The sequence below is a fragment of the Camelina sativa genome, chromosome 4, assembly GCF_000633955.1.
Source record: "Camelina sativa cultivar DH55 chromosome 4, Cs, whole genome shotgun sequence".
Classification (NCBI taxonomy): Eukaryota; Viridiplantae; Streptophyta; class Magnoliopsida; order Brassicales; family Brassicaceae; genus Camelina; species Camelina sativa.
In genome coordinates, this window is record NC_025688.1 from 18,600,557 (window position 1) to 18,617,510 (window position 16,954).

The following is a 16,954-nucleotide window of genomic DNA, read 5'->3' on the forward strand; positions in this document are numbered from 1 at the left end:
TATTTTCAAGCCTTATTCTGAATTTTGCGTATATAAATATTTTATTAAGAGTCATTACAACAACTGACAGTTTGGCCGAGTGGTCTAAGGCGCCAGATTTAGGCTCTGGTCCGTAAGGGCGTGGGTTCAAATCCCACAGCTGTCAAATCTTCTTTGTCTTTTTTTTTTTTTTTCTTTTTTCCTTAGCTTTAATTTACTTCGCCGGAGAATTTCGAAGCTCAGCTGAAGAATCAATCAATGGCGAGAACTCTAAAGAACCGATTTGAATCTCGCTTTTTGATTCGTTTCCTTGAATCTCCGAATCTGTTCGCTTCCTGCTTCACGAATTCGAGATCTCTTCAAACCCTAGCCTACGAAGAAGTCCGATCCTCCGGCGACCGGAAGAATGAATCTACAGCTCTCATCCTTCACGGCCTCCTCGGCTCGGGAAGAAACTGGAGATCGTTTTCTCGTTCCCTCGCATCGTCTCTCTCCGTCTCCTCTGCTTCTGGTATGCTTCTCTCTGTGATCTGTATCTTAAGCTTTTAAATTTGATATATTGATTGATTTTGTTTTGTTTTGTGTGTTGCATAGATTGGAAGATGGTACTGGTTGATCTGAGGAACCATGGGAGATCTGCGGAGGTGGAAGGGCTTAACCCGCCACATAGTCTTGTGAATTCAGCTAAAGATTTAGCTGATTTGGTGAAATCAAGTGGTTGGAAATGGCCTGATGTGGTGATTGGTCATTCTTTGGGAGGTAAAGTGGCTTTGCAGTTCATGGAGAGTTGTGCTCGTGGTGATTATGGTGAATCAGCTTCTCCTCCTAAACAGGTACTGGACTAAAGTGACTACACTTGTTCGATCAAAAGGATCAGTTCTGTTACTATATGTTGGTTTGTTCATTGTTTGGTTGTCAGTTATTATGATCTATGCAAGTTTAATGAGCTTTTGTAAAGAAGACCAATTTGTGTCTTTCTGTGGGAATGATGAGTGATGACCATAGCAAAGTTTGTGTTTTTTTGTTCTCTCTCTTTGATGCAGAACAGCTATGGGTGCTAGACTCTGTACCTGGGGAAGTCAAGGCAGAGAAAAGTGATGGTGAAGTAGAGAAAGTTCTGAAGACACTGCAGAGTTTACCTTCACCAATCCCTTCCCGCAAGTAAAGTCTCATTCTTTTTGTGGGTCTTGGTGTTTGTTTAAAGCTTAGTAGTTCCATTTACGGTTAATGTTCATAAGCATTGTCATAATTGATATTGACATGCAAGTAGGTACGTACTGCTCACTTATGATATGAAATCTCGGGTATGTGGTGTATAACATCAGTCTGATTTGACTGTTGTTGCGGATGCCAAGGGGATTTTATTTTGATTTTGGCATGTATCAGTAAAGCAAACACGCATATGCATGTAGATAAGTGGGAATAAAGACTATGCTTGTGTGGTTCCTTCTAGCTGATTATGTTATACATGTAAATGAGGCTCCTTTTAGCTTGTTTGTCTATAAACCCATTCTCGTGCCCCTCAAACATTGCTTTGTGATTCTAGGTGGCTGGTGGATCATATGATCGAACATGGGTTTACAAGATCGTTATCCGAGTGGATTGGCAGCAATCTCAAGAGATCCGGAGACTCAGAGACATGGGCCTTTAACCTTGATGGAGCTGTCCAAATGTTCAACTCTTACAGGTTTCTTTCCCCTCATAAGGACCAACGACTATAATTATATAATGACTTTCCTCAAGATGTTACTTTATTCATATGACTCATCACTTTTATCATTGCAGGGAGACTTCATACTGGTCTTTGCTAGAGAACCCGCCAAAAGAGACAGAGATATCTTTTGTGATCGCAGAAAAGAGTGACCGATGGGACCAGGATACAACTCAGCGGCTTGAAACAATTGCTAACCAGAGACAGAATGTCTCAGAAGGGAAGGTTGCAACTCATCTTCTTCGTAACTCCGGCCACTGGGTACACACAGACAATCCAAAGGGATTACTGGAGATAATGAGTTCCAACTTCTTGTCCACACACAAGTAGACGTTACAAGAATTGCATCAGTCTTTGATTAGTTTATCTATCTCTTGCTCTGTATTCATATTTTCATATGCAGAAATAGCAAAAATCAATTGCGACTTGTTTCCCGTTTGCGTTCATGATTTTGCGTTTGCATTTCCTTCCAACACTGTAAAAAACACGTTTAGAAGGAGGATCTAATAAATGTTACTAGGCATGTTAAAAAGCCGGGAAAACGATCTTCATAGGCCATAACTTATTGGGCCTTATTAGGCCGTAACATAATACNATAGTTTGGAGCAATTTGCAGAGATCGCAAAAAGCACAAAGACCACTTAGTTAAGACATCACAACACAACATCACCCCACCGTTCTTACAGGAGGAACAAAAAACCCTAGTTGCAGCTTCTTCCTCTTCATCCTTCATCCCGTTCGAAACCATGGTAAGCTTCGTCTTAAGTTAGCTTGTATTTCATGGATTTTAGTGATTAGAAGATATATTTTCTGGATTTGTGTGGTAGTTTAGAATGAGAAAATGTTCCTGAAACAATCTTTTTCTTCGAATTCCGATCTGAAACCATTTGAATTTTTTTTTTGAAAGATTTGGATATTAGATCTAGCAATGAATTTATCGATTTGGGAGTATAATAATGCTAGTTTTGTTGTGTGTGTGTATAATATTGTAGTCGAAGAGAAAGACAAAAGAGCCAAAGGTGGAGAATGTGACACTAGGGCCAACTGTTCGTGAAGGAGAATATGTCTTCGGAGTTGTTCACATCTTTGCTTCATTCAACGACACTTTCATTGTGAGTGCCTTGCTTCTTCTCTGAGCAAAACCAAAATCTCCATACATATGTTGCTGAGAGTTTTTGTATATCTGAAATTGCAGCACGTGACTGATTTGTCTGGGCGGGAAACACTTGTTCGCATCACTGGTAAGTATATATTACAACTCTCTCTCTCTCTCTCTCAATCCTTTAATAGATTTAAGAAACCTCCTGAGATGATCCTTTTGTTAACTAAGACGCTGTTGTGTATATTGTTATGAACCTTTGTAGTCTCTATTGAGTGTGAAATGAAGTTTCTTTTAGTCTCTGCTCTTTTGAGTTTTCTTTTGAGGAATCCATTCTATCTTCATATAAATTGCTATGGCTGCTAATATAACCAAGTTAGATACCGTAGTTTTCTGGTATTATGGTCATCTCTATTGGGTGTGAGCTGAAGTGTCTTTCGTCTTGTTTGAGGATTCTATCTTTTGAGGAAATCGTTTTTCATCTGAGAAATTGCATTGTTCTTGATTACACAATTGGCTGCTAAATTGATGTTTTGATTTCAACTTCTTTAGGTGGAATGAAGGTGAAAGCCGACAGAGATGAGTCCTCACCTTATGCAGCTATGCTTGCTGCACAAGATGTCGCTCAGCGATGCAAGGTACAAGCCAAGAGAATACATTACCAAGCTAATAGTGAGCCTTTTTGTAAATGTGTAATCGGTTTGTGATTGTCTTTTCGCAACATAGGAACTCGGAATCACTGCCATACATGTGAAGCTCCGTGCCACTGGTGGTAACAAGACCAAGACCCCCGGTCCTGGTGCTCAGTCTGCTCTAAGAGCCCTTGCCCGTTCTGGCATGAAAATTGGTCGCATTGGTAATAAAAAATCAATCTTCCATCTACAAATTGTTTTGTTGTATCTTTAATTAAGTAAATCACTCACATTGTTCTTGTTTTTCCTCAGAGGATGTGACTCCAATCCCAACTGACAGTACTCGAAGAAAGAGTGGAAGAAGAGGAAGGAGGCTGTGAGTTTCTTGGCGTTGCTGGGATCCCTTTATTTGCTCTACTCTATATTTAGCTCTCTTAATGTTTCATTTTGTCTTTTCTTAGAATGAAAAGAGTTTTGGATTTACCATGCTTTGTTATAGTCTCAACTCTGAACAGCTTTTAATCTTTATCTTATATGACCTTAAGATATTCACAATCTAGCATCTTTTAAACATCTTTGATTTGGAACTAGTTCTTGCCAATCGTTGAGATCTCAATTCAGAAGAAGGGAAACAATCGAATTATAGATTATAATATACTAGTAATAACTTCATAAACTTGCATACAAACAAAAATAACAAAACAAATAACAAATAAGCACATAAAACTCTGAAGTTTTATAGCTCTCAATTAGGCAGCGTTCATGTGAAGCTGCACTAGCGAAGCATAAACCCCACCGTCGATGTTGATCAACGTCTCGTGAGTACCTTTCTCAGCGATCACACCGTTCTTAACGACGGCAATGACGTCAGCGTTTTTAATTGTCGATAACCGGTGAGCCACCACGACCGTGGTTCGGTTCACCATCACTTGGTCAAGCGCATCTTGAACCACTCGCTCCGATTCCGTATCAAGAGCGCTCGTTGCTTCGTCCAAAAGCAATATTTTCGGCTCTTTCACGATGGCGCGTGCTATAGCCACGCGCTGCTTTTGTCCGCCTGATAACTGAATCCCTCTCTCTCCCACCACTGTGTCATAACCCTTAAAAATTGTATTGCTTGGGTTGTAAGTAAAAATTTCGTAAAAAGCAGAGTTCTTGTATAAATATATTCTGATTTTTTCCACCCTTACCTGTTGTATGCTAGAGATGAATTTGTGTGCATTGGCGAGTTCTGCAGCGGCTATGATCTCAGACTCGGTTGCAGCGTCTTCGCTTCCTTTGCCATAAGCAATGTTGGCTCTAATCGTGTCGTTGAACAAGACAGGTTCTTGTCCCACAAGTCCCATTTGTTGTCTCAACCATTTCAATTGCAGCTTCTTGAGCTCAACTCCGTCTAGGGTTATGTGACCCGAATCCGGATCGTAAAATCTTTGCAACAGTGAGATCACCGTGGATTTCCCCGACCCGCTTTCTCCTACCAAAGCAACCGTCTGAAAGAAAAAAAAAACACAAAAAGAGACAGAAGTTGATCAGAAACTTATAAATTCCTGATTAAGAGATATATAGTTAGGGGTTTTTCTCTTTTTACCTTTCCTGCACGAATGGTTAAGCAAAGATCGCTAAAGATTTGAATGTCTGGTCTTGCCGGATAAGTGAAGCTTAAGTGAAGAAGCTCGATATCTCCCTTAACATTCTCCAACACTGTCCCTGACTCATCGCTCGAGTCTATCCTTGATTTCCTATCGATGATTGCAAAGATCGAGGCAGCTGCAGCCTTGGCTTTGCTAGAATCTGGAGCGAAAGAGCTCGACTGAGAGATCCCAACCGCCGCCATAGATAACCCAAAGAACACCTAGATCAAGATCCATTAATCTTCATTACTAGCTAGATCACACACATATTTAAGCAATGATTAGGAATATATATACGTTGTTACCTGGAAAACATCATTGAAACTAGTCTTGCCGTCTTCAACCAATCTAGCCCCCGCGTAGAAGCTTGTCGCGTAGACACAAAACAGAATGAAGAAGGAAAATCCAGTCCCTAACCCGCTGATGAAACCTTGTTTTATTCCGTCTTTGATTGGACCTTCGCATTGCTTCTTATACATCTGCATCACTTTCTCCTCCGCGCAGAAGGACGCAACTGTTCTTATACTCCCCACCGCATCATTCGCTACCTGACTGGCCTTCTCGTACTTCGACTGCAAAGTTTATTCAAAACCAGAGTAAGTTTTCTTGATCCACAAGAAAACAAAACCTAGGACTTTTACAAAACCGAAATAAACAAAAAAAAAAGACCTTTGCGTCGGCGCTGAATCCTTTCATGAACTTGACTTGAACGAAACCATTTATAGCAATAAGAGGAAGCATAACTAAGATTATAAGTGCCAATTCCCAACTCGCGGTGAATGCAATAATCAATCCAGCCGCAGCAGAAACAGCGTTTTGAACCGCTAGAGACAATGTATCTCCAACTAGAGCCCTAATCAAAGCAGCATCAGCTGATAGCCTGGCCCCCATTGTACCACTCGAGTTATGTGGCTCGTCGAACCAGCCAACTTCCATGTGAACCGCTCTCTCAAAACACATTGATCGAATTCTCCGAATCAGTTTCCCTCCAGCTACTGCAAACAGATACATTTGAGTCGGTGGGACGATCAACGAAGTTACTCCAAGAGCTACAAATATTATCGCCCAGAATCTTGAATCTTTCTTTAACTCTTCAGCTGGTTTGAAGAATGCTTCGATCACTCTTGAAAGCAGAATCCCGAAAAGTGGGAAAACCGTGCCATTAATGGCCGCTGCTATGGTTCCTAGAAGTAGAACCGGGATCTCAGGTTTGTTCAGAGCTGCGATTCGAGTGAGTGATACTTTTGGTAGTGGTTCTTTACCCACTGTTTCAGTTTTCTCTTGGCTTACTTGTTGGCTACTGCTACCAAGGTTATTTCCAACCGACAAGGTTTCACCCAGGCTAATAACCGAACATATGTCTGATGGTTTAGCATCTTGACCGTTGTTTATCTCTTGTAACCGGATGAGCTGCGAATAAGCTCCGTCAGAATCTTTTAACAAGTCAGAATGCGAACCTTTTTCCACTATTTTGCCGCGGTGAATTACGGCAATCATATCAGCATTTCTAACTGTGCTTAACCTATGTGCGACAATTACAGTAGTCCTGTTAACCATCACTCTATCTAAAGCCTCTTGAACGACTCTTTCGGATTCTACATCGAGCGCGCTTGTTGCTTCATCAAGAAGCAAAATCCGTGGATTTTTAAGAATAGCTCTCGCAATCGCTATCCTCTGTTTCTGTCCTCCGGAGAGCTGCGTCCCGTGCTCTCCTACCATTGTATTCAACCCCTGAGGTAACTTATCTATAAACGTTGCCGCATTTGCTAGCTCCGTTGCTGCTTTAATCTCTTGAACCGTCGCGTTTTCTTTCCCGTAGACGATATTCTCCATGATGCTCGACGAAAACAGAACCGGTTCTTGGCTGACCAATCCGATTTTGCTTCTGATCCATTTCAACTGAAACTCTTTGAGATTAACTCCATCGATGAGTACTTGGCCGGCTCTCGGATCATAGAACCTCTCAATCAAACTAATCACCGTGGATTTGCCACTTCCACTTTCTCCTACTAATGCTGCTGTTGCACCGCTAGGGATAAACAGAGAGAATCCAACGAATATATCCTCGTCAGGCCTCGCCGGGTAACTAAAATGCACATCCTTAAGTTCAATGTCTCCTCTTATATCTTCAAGAACCTTTCCATTTACGTCGTAAGCATCTATCAAAGGCTTTCTTTTGATCGTCTCAAACATCTTATATGCTGCAGCTTGACCCGCGGTAAATGCGGTTACACATGGAGATGTTTGCCCAAGCGACCTAAACAAGACAAAAACAGAACATGACTGTTAGGAAGTGAAAAAGACATGATCTAATGTGACNCTTGGCTGACCAATCCGATTTTGCTTCTGATCCATTTCAACTGAAACTCTTTGAGATTAACTCCATCGATGAGTACTTGGCCGGCTCTCGGATCATAGAACCTCTCAATCAAACTAATCACCGTGGATTTGCCACTTCCACTTTCTCCTACTAATGCTGCTGTTGCACCGCTAGGGATAAACAGAGAGAATCCAACGAATATATCCTCGTCAGGCCTCGCCGGGTAACTAAAATGCACATCCTTAAGTTCAATGTCTCCTCTTATATCTTCAAGAACCTTTCCATTTACGTCGTAAGCATCTATCAAAGGCTTTCTTTTGATCGTCTCAAACATCTTATATGCTGCAGCTTGACCCGCGGTAAATGCGGTTACACATGGAGATGTTTGCCCAAGCGACCTAAACAAGACAAAAACAGAACATGACTGTTAGGAAGTGAAAAAGACATGATCTAATGTGACTGTCGAGACAGCTTACCTCGAACCCACAACCACAATGAGGATGACGTTAATCACAGCGCCACCAGTATACCCTTTTTCGAGTATCATCTTCCCACCAAACCAAATAGCCAAAGCATAGCTGCTGAAAAACACAAAGGACATTACTCCATATCCTAAACCAGTTGAGAAATCTTGTTGAATGCTTGACTTATACGCCGATGTTATCAACTTCTTGTAACTGTTAGTAGCTTGCTTCTCTCCCGTAAAAGAAGCAACCTTTAATAAATCAACACAAAAAAAGAACAAAAACAAAAAAAGTTTAAGTAACAAATCTTGGTTAAAGTTAGTTTTGTATCTTAGAAAATTTGAGTTATATATACCGTTCGGATGGACCCGATTGTTTGTTCAACAACAGTTGATGCTTTTGCATAAGCGGCTTGTCCCCGAGAAGAAGTTCGAGTGACTATAAGTGCTATGGCTGCACCAGCCATTACATTAAGAGGAACTGAAGTTGACATAATCAATGTTAGTAACCATCCTTTAATGAAAGCTAAAACAAATCCGCCCACCGAAGTAGATAACAGCTGAATAAACCTCCCAACCTGCAAGAAATATACAATGTTAGTAACACACTTTTAAAGTGAAATCCAGTTATTATTACTTCCTCCGTTTCAATATACCGGATGTTTTGAGTTTAGCACACAGATTAAGAAAAATACTTGTTTAATTAAAACACTTAACTAAAACAGTTAAAGTAATTAAAGTGGGCAAAAAGTAATTAATCATTTTGCCCAAAAAGGCAAAAGAAAAAAAAACAATTAAGAAAAAGAAATACTAAACGTTGTTAGTTGTTACACAATGGAGCCAAAGTAAAAATTTGGTGAATCTGAATTACTTGAAAAAAATAGAGCCAACTTTTTACATAATTATTTTTAAACTTAAAATTCAAAATTTTTACATTGGAGCCAATGTAAATTTTTTGTGAATCTGTTATGCTTATTTAAGTTTCAAAATTGGCACATAAATCTTTAACATAACCAACATAGCGTCTTCTACTTCTTTGTTGGGATCAATCTTTCCTTCGTAGAGATAGATCTTCTTGTTTAAATCAAAGTCTCGAGGGTTGCTTGCACTTATTGGGCGAGTCGGTTGAACATCTTCTTCTTCTTTGATTTTTTTTCCTTCTAACTTTTCTTTTTGATCCATTTGAGTGTTTAAATTTATTTTGATATCTAGAACTAACACAACTATATCCCGATTTTATAGTGGGTGTTGAGAAGAATTTTTTTTGGGACTAAAAGAAGTAATAAATCTGAACAATTAAACTCGATCGACTTTATCGTAAGTTGAAATCTTGGAAACTAAAAGCAATAAACTTTAAAGATAAAACGTTTTTTGTAAAAATAAAATAGTATTAATTTTATATAGGGATAAGAAGTATACTATATTTTAAAACACCAAATAAACCTCAAAACATCAAATATATTGAAACGGAGGAAGTATTATATAAGCCTGAAATCCAAGTTTCTTTTAGTAGTAGTATATATATATATATATATATATATATTACCTTTTCACCCATAGCATCTTGTATAAGAACAGTATCTCCCGACATTCTACCAACTACCTCTCCTGTGTTTGTGTCGACATCGAAAAATCCAATGTCTTGTCTCAAGATTGTTTTCAGATACGTACTTCTTATCCTCGCAGCTTGTCTCTCTCCCGTGATCATCCAACAAGCCACCTCTACGAAAACAAACAAAACATCACCTATAATTCACACTAATCATTATGTAAAATAATGCAATATGGCGTCATGGAGAGCAACCTGCAACGGAGGAGAGGTTAATCAAACTCATTGATAAAAACATCAGAAACATGCTTAGTACAATTGGGGATGAAGGAAGTACAAGCATCCAATGGTGGTTTGCTGCAAGATTTTATTGAAGTATGTTTAACATAGTTGTCTAAGAGTTTTATTTTTTATATATTAAAAAAAAACGGTGCAACACAAGCTTTGTAAAAGGTTTATTTTTTATTTGAATATAATTTAAAATTAAATTCAAAAAAAATAATAATAATGCAATATGGAAAAGCCAAAAACACAAAACTTTTCTTCCTAATTCTTTAATCTTATGAATAATTGCAAGATGGTTATGGCTTACGAAGAAACGCAGCTCCTAGTGTTCCAAGTGCAAGGTAGACGAATTTAAGGCAAACCTATAAAATGAAACATAATCATAAAATGTGAAGTAACAATTCTAGAAAATTAAATTTAAACATTACCATTAATTAGGTATACCTTTGAGACAACATCGACAATGTCTTTGTTATTCTGATTCTGTCCAAAGGAATCAATGAGATCACCAAACAACAATGTAATGAGAGGTATTGAAACACCATTCCCAATAGCTCCGAGTGAGCCACAGATCATCAAGAAGACATCAAACGAATCTGCAAACGCAAATAGCTTGTAGAAAGGAACTGTCTTGGTCTTTTCATCGTTTTCTCCTTCTTTAGGGCTTTTCGAAGTTGAAGATTCACGTGAAACAGAGTCCATTTTCCGGCGCCGACACAAACTAATATAGTTTTTGAGATATCTGATGACACCCAGATCGAGATCAACGGGTATATATAATTAAATAGAACTACAAAGTTACCACCTTTTTCTTCTTCTTTAACTTTTTTTTTTCTTATCTTAAACCCTACAAACAGACGAAATAGAACGCACTCTCCATGCTTTTGGCTCAACTCGCAAAATCAAAGATCAAAAAGAGAAAGAAGTTAAAAGAGAACGGACCTGAAAGATGTGGTGAGAAACTACACAAAATATTTTGATTGTGTTTTGGGTTTTGCGAAAATTGCTTGAGAAGCAAGGAGAGTGGCTGTGAATGGAGTGGGTTTTCTTTAATAGGGAGAGTGCGTTTTGAGTGGATATAAAGGCCGTGAATGGTACACAAAAAAGCGGGACAAGACTTTATTAATAATGCAAAAGTTTCACCATTCAACACAACTAATATTTTTGGGCATTTTTCAAAAAAAGAAAAAAAAAATTGCGGAACTAATCACTGGACAAAGACATGAACTGCCTTTTAAATCGAGTTTTCATGGAGTCCTTAAAAAATTTACGACAATCTCAAAAGTTTCTCTCTTTTTTGGCATTTCTTTTTTTTTTTTTTTAAATCGAGAAAGTGGTATTTTACATTATTGTCTAAAGAAAACTAAAATATTTACAAAAAAATATCTGGGTAGTATCCACCCAACCAAACGAAATCGGATCTAAGACCCAAAAAACTGAATCGATATCTTTAAAAAAAAAACTGAAAAATTTATGTTTAAAACCGCTCTCTCTCGTCACTCTTCTCTTTTTTCGGGAAACTCGAATCGATTTGGGGGAAACTGTAGAACTAGGGTTTTCTCGTTTTCTTTCAATCAACCAAANAATCGAGTAAGAAGAGGGTGAAAGCAGGGGGGGGGGGGTCGTGTGAGGAGGAGTGATTGTTTGAAAGAAAAGAAGATCTCACAAGGAGATGGTGGTTAGAAAGCAAAATCCGATTCGCTGGAAGTAAGTGTGTCGGGTTTGAGTCTGGCGACAGTAGGAGGAGAGAGGCCTTTGAGTACGGTGGCGGAAGAAAGTGAAACTCGAGTTTCGGAGGAACCCAATCCGGTGGTCGAAGGAGAAAATACGAACGAAGGAGAGAAAGCAAAATCCGGTACTCCGGAATCAAGTAATCGAGAAGAAGATGATGAAGAAGGAGGAGATAACGAGAGATCTACTTCTGTGGAATCAAGCGATGGAGAAGAAGAAGGAAACAATGGAGGGGAAGAAGGAAACGATGAAGGGGAAGAAGAAAACGATGAAGGAGAAGAAGGTGAAGAAGGGGAAGAAAAAGACGATGAGGGGGAAGAAGAAAACAATGAAGGAGAAGAAGGGGAAGAAAAAAACGATGAAGGAGAAGAAGAAGAAGAATATAAGGAGGGAAGTTCGAACTCGGCAGGTAACTCGAGAAGGAGTACAAGCGAAAGTGAGAGGGAGCACGAGGAGCACAACGATGCAAGTGTAAGTACAACTAGTCTGTGTCATTCGGAATTGAATTGGAATTTGAAATCGATCTAGTAGAACTGGTGCAACTATTGGGTGTAGAACTAGTAGAACTGGTACAACTAGGTGGTGTAGAACTAGTAGAACTGTTACAACTAGTTGGTGTATAACTGGTAGAACTCATGTAAAACTGATATTGTTGCAGGAATCGGAGGAGGAAACAAACTCAGGGAAAGATGCTGCGGGTATCGATGATTTTGTTGTAAGAGCAGTGAATGATCTAGATTTTTGTGTGTCTTTTCCTTGGGGGAGATTATCATTCGATAATATGCTAGAGTAGATTTCTCATACAATGAGGCATTATAAAGGGGCCGTGCATAAAGAGGATGCGTTATGGCCTGTTGTAGGTTTCTGTATTCCATTGGAGGTTAGTTAGTTTAAAATTTGAAGTCTTTTCATTGTTGATATTTCTTATAAGTGAAACTGATTTTAGTTTTTTTTTGTGTTGTGTAGTTTTTACTATTTGAGACAGTTCCAATTTTGGGGAACACTTACATTGACCAAATTCCTGAGGCGGATGAAAGTTGTTCTAGGATGTGCAGGAGGAAATTAAGACTATCGGTCAGAAAAGTTTTCCTCTAAAGGATATAGGTGATACACTTGGTACAACAACGGTTAGTTATCCTAACAACTGAAATTATTAATTATTTGAATAAATTGGTTTGTAATGTATCTAAAGTATCTCGTTTACACAGGCAATTGCTAGTGTGATCCCTCATATTGATGAAGAAAATCCTCTTCTCAAATTAATCATGGAAGGAGATGAGGAAGACGATACCCATGATGTCGTAGTTGCCAGTTGGATGTGGCGCCTTTGTAGAGGACTACCTGTACTTTTGGAAGAGATGTACACAACAGATGTGGCTTCTCGTTCAGGACAAAACGATGCGAATGACGAAATAGACGCCAATGAACAACCGAGAGAAGATATTATTGAGTTGGTAGATCTTCTAAGCACCATGAAGCAGGATATGAAAACCCAGTTCGATAACATTTCGGCGAAGATTGATGGGCTTGAAAAAAGGATCGACCCGTTGGAAGTATTTGTGAAAGAGCAAGAGAAATCAAAGGTAATACTTCGTAATACTATAGTAATACTTGGTAATACTAGAAGGTGTTAACAATATTTGGTTTCATGTCAGGCGCCTGTAGATGATGAGCAACCGAGTAGCTCGCAAGGAGGAGGAAGAAGGATGAAGAGAAAAAGGTCTACGTGATCTAGAGTTAAATCAATAACCCAAAGCACACTCAACCACGATCTAGTGGTGTCGTCGTAGTACTTCAGGGTCGAATCCACAGAGACCAAACGATACACTATGAAATTATATAGACCGAGTATAGCTAAAGCAAAGAGGAAGTTTGTTTTGCAAGTAACAGAATTAAAACAGAAAATAAATAAGAGTTTGTAAATTTAAGAGAAAGTATTGGGCGCAGGGAATCAATCAAGGGTTATGATCACGAAATTGGGTGATGGATTGGGATAGCTTTAGGAACCGTTCTTGAACTCAAATCTCAAATATAAAACTAACCTACTGTCGCAGCATTAGTTTTCTATGCAAGGAATTGAATGAATCCTAAACCGTCGTTTGAATCTAAACAATCCTAGCAAGCAATAAGTTCAAGTTTGATTTGTTCACAAGGTGCCCCAACTTCAACTGTCGTTGGCTGAGGATCACCTTGCTCACCTATGTTCTTTCAAGTAATTCAACAACACTTTTGATGCCTAGATGAATTAAACCTAAGATCATAAACTAGGTAGCTAATCTAGTTTAAGCAATAAGAACAACAATAGATGAAGAACACAAGAGATCAATCCCAAATCTAACAACCTAAATCAATAAATCATAAAACCCCCTTTTGAAACCCGAAACCCAACAGAGAGACTACTCAGACATCGAACAGAAACAATCACAAATCAAATATGAAGAAAACATGTTTGAATTGCAAAAAGAGATAATAGGGTTCAGAATTCTTCTCCAAAGGGTTAGAAAGGATTGGAGATCTTCTCCCCAGCTTACAAGTGCTCAAAAACGGCGTAGAGTAAAAGTTGTCTTTCTAGGGGTCGAGCCCTGTGGTTAAATAGTAGAATAAATCCCTAAAAAGTCGGTTTAAACCAGAAAAGGAAAGATTGCGTCGGGGACGGGGACTGGTCGATCCCGAAAGGATCAGTCGATCCGGAATGAATTTCTGCTCTTACTTCATCTGCCTTCTAGCTCGATCAGACTTCAACCAATTAAGCTCCAGATGCATATTTCCATCCCCAAAATGCTCAGATTCCTTCCAAAGTCACCTAGGACCTGTAAAGACTCACAAAAGACAAAAAGGACTCTAAAAGCACACTTGGACCTAAGAAAAGACTCAAAACAATCCTAAAAACTATAGTTAAAACCCTATAAAATGCAGACACATCACTACGAAGTAGTAAAACTATGTTATTTTCTTTGATTTGTCATCGTAGTACTAGTAAAACTATGTAAAACTTCGTTATTTTCTTGGATTTAGGATTAGTATTACTAGTAAAACTATGTAATACTATGTTATTTTCTTAAGGATTTGCGATTGGTATTACTAGTAAAACTACGTTATTTTCTTGGATTTGTCGTTCGTATTTTTGGTAAAACTAAACAAAACTAGAGAATTCAAAGAAAAATATAGAACATGATTCAACAAGAGAAGTCACACAAAAGATAAGAAACTAATTGAAAAAGAGAATTCATATAAAAGATAAGAAACAGAAACTGATTCAACAAGTTTTAAACCAACGTAGAAGATCGACTCAGATAATATCAACCGAAACACAATCTATCCAGGAGATCGACTCGAGTGGAAAGCAACGCCACCTCCTCCCTTAGTTTGGCAATCTCGTCACTCTTCTCCTTAAGTTGCATCTGCAAATTATAGATCTGAGTATGATGGGGGTCGAATTCCTTCAATCTCTCCCAATGGTTATCAACATCCTTCCTTAAGCTTTGGGCTTCTTCTTCAATTGCATCAGCCCAAATTTTCCGCCTGTGCAATCCATCATCCTACAAAATATATCAACGAACAGACATCATACTCAGATCTTTCAATTGTATTCGATTTAATTTAATTTACCTTATACTTAACGCAAGTAAACCATCTCTTTTTCTCTGTTTCTATTGGAGAGATCTCTTTGACAATTCGTTCGCCGCATGGGCATATTCGAGGCATGCCCAAATCACCATCGGCTATGGCTTGTCGCAACGCTTCTAACTTCCTCACCCTCTTCTGATCATCATAGTATGGTTCAGTCTCAAATTGTTCCATAGTTTTAGAAAGAGAGAAATTATAGATCTAGAATTCGACTTTCAAGATGAGAGAAGAGAAGACTTTCAGTTTCGAAGAAAATGAATGAATGGATGAGAATGAGGAGAGAGAAGACAACGGATGAGAGTGATTGAGTTGAGAAAAATCTTCGGGGCTGTAGTGAAGAAAGAAAAACCGAAATTCTGGTCACGTGTAAAATATGTGTGCGTTCACACTGCGTGTTCACACACAGTTTTACCGATTAATGCAGTTGCACTAAACTTGCACATAGTTGTACTTTAGAGGTTTCTCAGTTTAATTAGTTATACTAAACCTTAGCATTACTTTTTTTAGTTTTACAGTTGATTAAACTTAACTAACATACAATTACAAGCTTTTTGCAACTTCATAAGTTAAAACTTATAATTCTATAACTTTTTCATGCTTACTTGGTTATTATTTACAAAGTGACATTAAAAGTGTAAGGAAACACTTGTTGAGATTCTTTCATAAATAAATTAAAATTAGTATATTTTGAAAAATTATTCATTTATAGTAGAAACCTATGTAGAACATTTATACAATATGTATTGTCAACACTGGTTTTAGGTAGTACCAATTTTATTATTTTCAGTAGTACCAATTTTACTATTTTTACCAGTTTTATCTTAGTTGTGCTAGTTCTACTCTCTTATATACACATATTTTGAAAGAAGAAAACATTAATAGACTTCAAATTAAGTTTCAAATTAAGTTTCAAGAGGGTGTTATGCCATAAAAAAGTAGAGATTAGTCAAACCAAACACAATTGATACATGAAGAGGTGAATCAAACATGAACATTATCTCCAAATAACAACCATTGGAGTCCTTGTCTCCGGCGCCTTTTATTCTGCATCCTAGGTCGAGTTTTTGGTCGTTTTTCCCCAGCAGATGCATACATTTTTGTTTTCTTTCTTCCCCCTTTTATTTTCCGATTCGGAGGAATGATCTGCATATCTTGGACTTCATCTAGGACATCCCATCGAGACTTATCAGGTACTAAATAAATTGTCCTGCAATATGCAATTGCCCACAGCTCCGTCCAATAATACTTAGAACACAACTCATGTAACTCGATATCCTTACCTCCATATTTTTGGAATGTAATGAAAGACGCCAATGCATGCACACAAGGATACTTTTGTATATCGAAAAACCTGCAACTGCAACTTCTCAATCGCAACTTCACCAAATAAGGCTTTCCGTCACTGTCAATGACATTGTATTCAAGTTCGAAACCATTTAGCTCTGTCACCTTTAGTTTCTTAGAAGTTTCCCATAAATCATGTAAGTAATTCTCCACTAAAGGCACCAATTTATTTGAGAGTGATCCAGACACAGCATCTTTCCGATGTTCATTAAACCATTCTAGAAATTTTTTAAGTATTGCATGAAGCATGGGTATCAAGGAGTACCTACTTGCATCTTTAAATACGCTGTTCATCGATTCAACACAGTTGCTTGTGTCTAGGTTGTATCTATCTCCTGGAAAAACACATCTTGCCCATCTTTCTTTCTGGGTAGATTCTTCAAGATAGTTGGCAGCAGAAAGATATCTTGTCGTAAACGAGCGTAAGCAATGTTGAACTCAGCCACTATGTAAAACCTACTACACTCCATGAATCTCCATGCAACGACGTCTTTGTTGACGTTACGAGCATAACCTTTCACATTTTGGGATAAATGCCATATACAAAAACCATGATGAGCTAGAGGATACACATTAGCTATGG

General features: G+C 38.3%; 3 protein-coding genes and 1 non-coding gene across 8 annotated transcripts; 3 read left to right on the forward strand and 1 right to left on the reverse strand.

The window, feature by feature from the left end:
* On the forward strand, positions 66–145 carry TRNAL-UAG. Its single transcript has one exon. It is a non-coding gene; the product is annotated as a tRNA-Leu (tRNA).
* LOC104781105 (protein ABHD11) lies at positions 98–2,136 on the forward strand. Its single transcript, XM_010505701.2, has 5 exons — positions 98–490; positions 574–812; positions 1,028–1,140; positions 1,526–1,666; positions 1,765–2,136. The coding sequence occupies exons 1-5, from the start codon at positions 238–240 to the stop codon at positions 2,018–2,020; spliced, it is 1,002 nt and encodes a 333-aa protein (XP_010504003.1). The 5' UTR covers positions 98–237; the 3' UTR covers positions 2,021–2,136.
* LOC104781106 (40S ribosomal protein S14-3) lies at positions 2,386–3,994 on the forward strand. Its single transcript, XM_010505702.2, has 6 exons — positions 2,386–2,439; positions 2,683–2,802; positions 2,886–2,931; positions 3,342–3,427; positions 3,516–3,645; positions 3,734–3,994. The coding sequence occupies exons 1-6, from the start codon at positions 2,437–2,439 to the stop codon at positions 3,799–3,801; spliced, it is 453 nt and encodes a 150-aa protein (XP_010504004.1). The 5' UTR covers positions 2,386–2,436; the 3' UTR covers positions 3,802–3,994.
* Positions 4,046–10,718, reverse strand: LOC104781107 (ABC transporter B family member 11-like). 5 transcript variants are annotated; one of them, XM_019244752.1, is made up of 13 exons: positions 10,612–10,714; positions 10,114–10,411; positions 9,977–10,031; positions 9,640–9,741; positions 9,382–9,557; positions 8,192–8,413; positions 7,849–8,087; positions 7,383–7,770; positions 5,722–6,921; positions 5,358–5,624; positions 5,010–5,273; positions 4,612–4,911; positions 4,046–4,521 (listed from the first exon to the last, which is right to left on the reverse strand). In XM_019244752.1, exons 2-13 carry the CDS (start codon positions 10,369–10,371, stop codon positions 4,171–4,173), a joined length of 3,822 nt encoding a protein of 1,273 aa, XP_019100297.1. In that variant the 5' UTR covers positions 10,372–10,411; positions 10,612–10,714; the 3' UTR covers positions 4,046–4,170. The 5 variants fall into 5 exon arrangements, with proteins under 5 accessions (XP_019100297.1, XP_019100296.1, XP_019100298.1 ...); XM_019244751.1 differs by having other exon boundaries at positions 10,114–10,718; XM_019244753.1 differs by lacking the exon at positions 9,640–9,741 and having other exon boundaries at positions 10,114–10,717.

Coding starts and splice junctions, on each gene's coding strand:
- LOC104781106 (XM_010505702.2), top strand. Junction 2,803..2,885: donor CATTCAACGACACTTTCATT/GTGAGTGCCTTG, acceptor CTGAAATTGCAG/CACGTGACTGATTTGTCTGG. Junction 3,428..3,515: donor ATGTCGCTCAGCGATGCAAG/GTACAAGCCAAG, acceptor TTCGCAACATAG/GAACTCGGAATCACTGCCAT.
- LOC104781105 (XM_010505701.2), top strand. CDS start 238: ATGGCGAGAACTCTAAAGAACCGATTTGAATCTCGCTTTTTGATTCGT. Junction 491..573: donor CTCCGTCTCCTCTGCTTCTG/GTATGCTTCTCT, acceptor TGTGTTGCATAG/ATTGGAAGATGGTACTGGTT. Junction 813..1,027: donor CAGCTTCTCCTCCTAAACAG/GTACTGGACTAA, acceptor GATGCAGAACAG/CTATGGGTGCTAGACTCTGT.
- LOC104781107 (XM_019244751.1), bottom strand. CDS start 10,371: ATGGACTCTGTTTCACGTGAATCTTCAACTTCGAAAAGCCCTAAAGAA. Junction 9,742..9,976: donor ACTAGGAGCTGCGTTTCTTC/GTAAGCCATAAC, acceptor AAAATCTTGCAG/CAAACCACCATTGGATGCTT. Junction 7,771..7,848: donor ATTGTGGTTGTGGGTTCGAG/GTAAGCTGTCTC, acceptor TGTCTTGTTTAG/GTCGCTTGGGCAAACATCTC.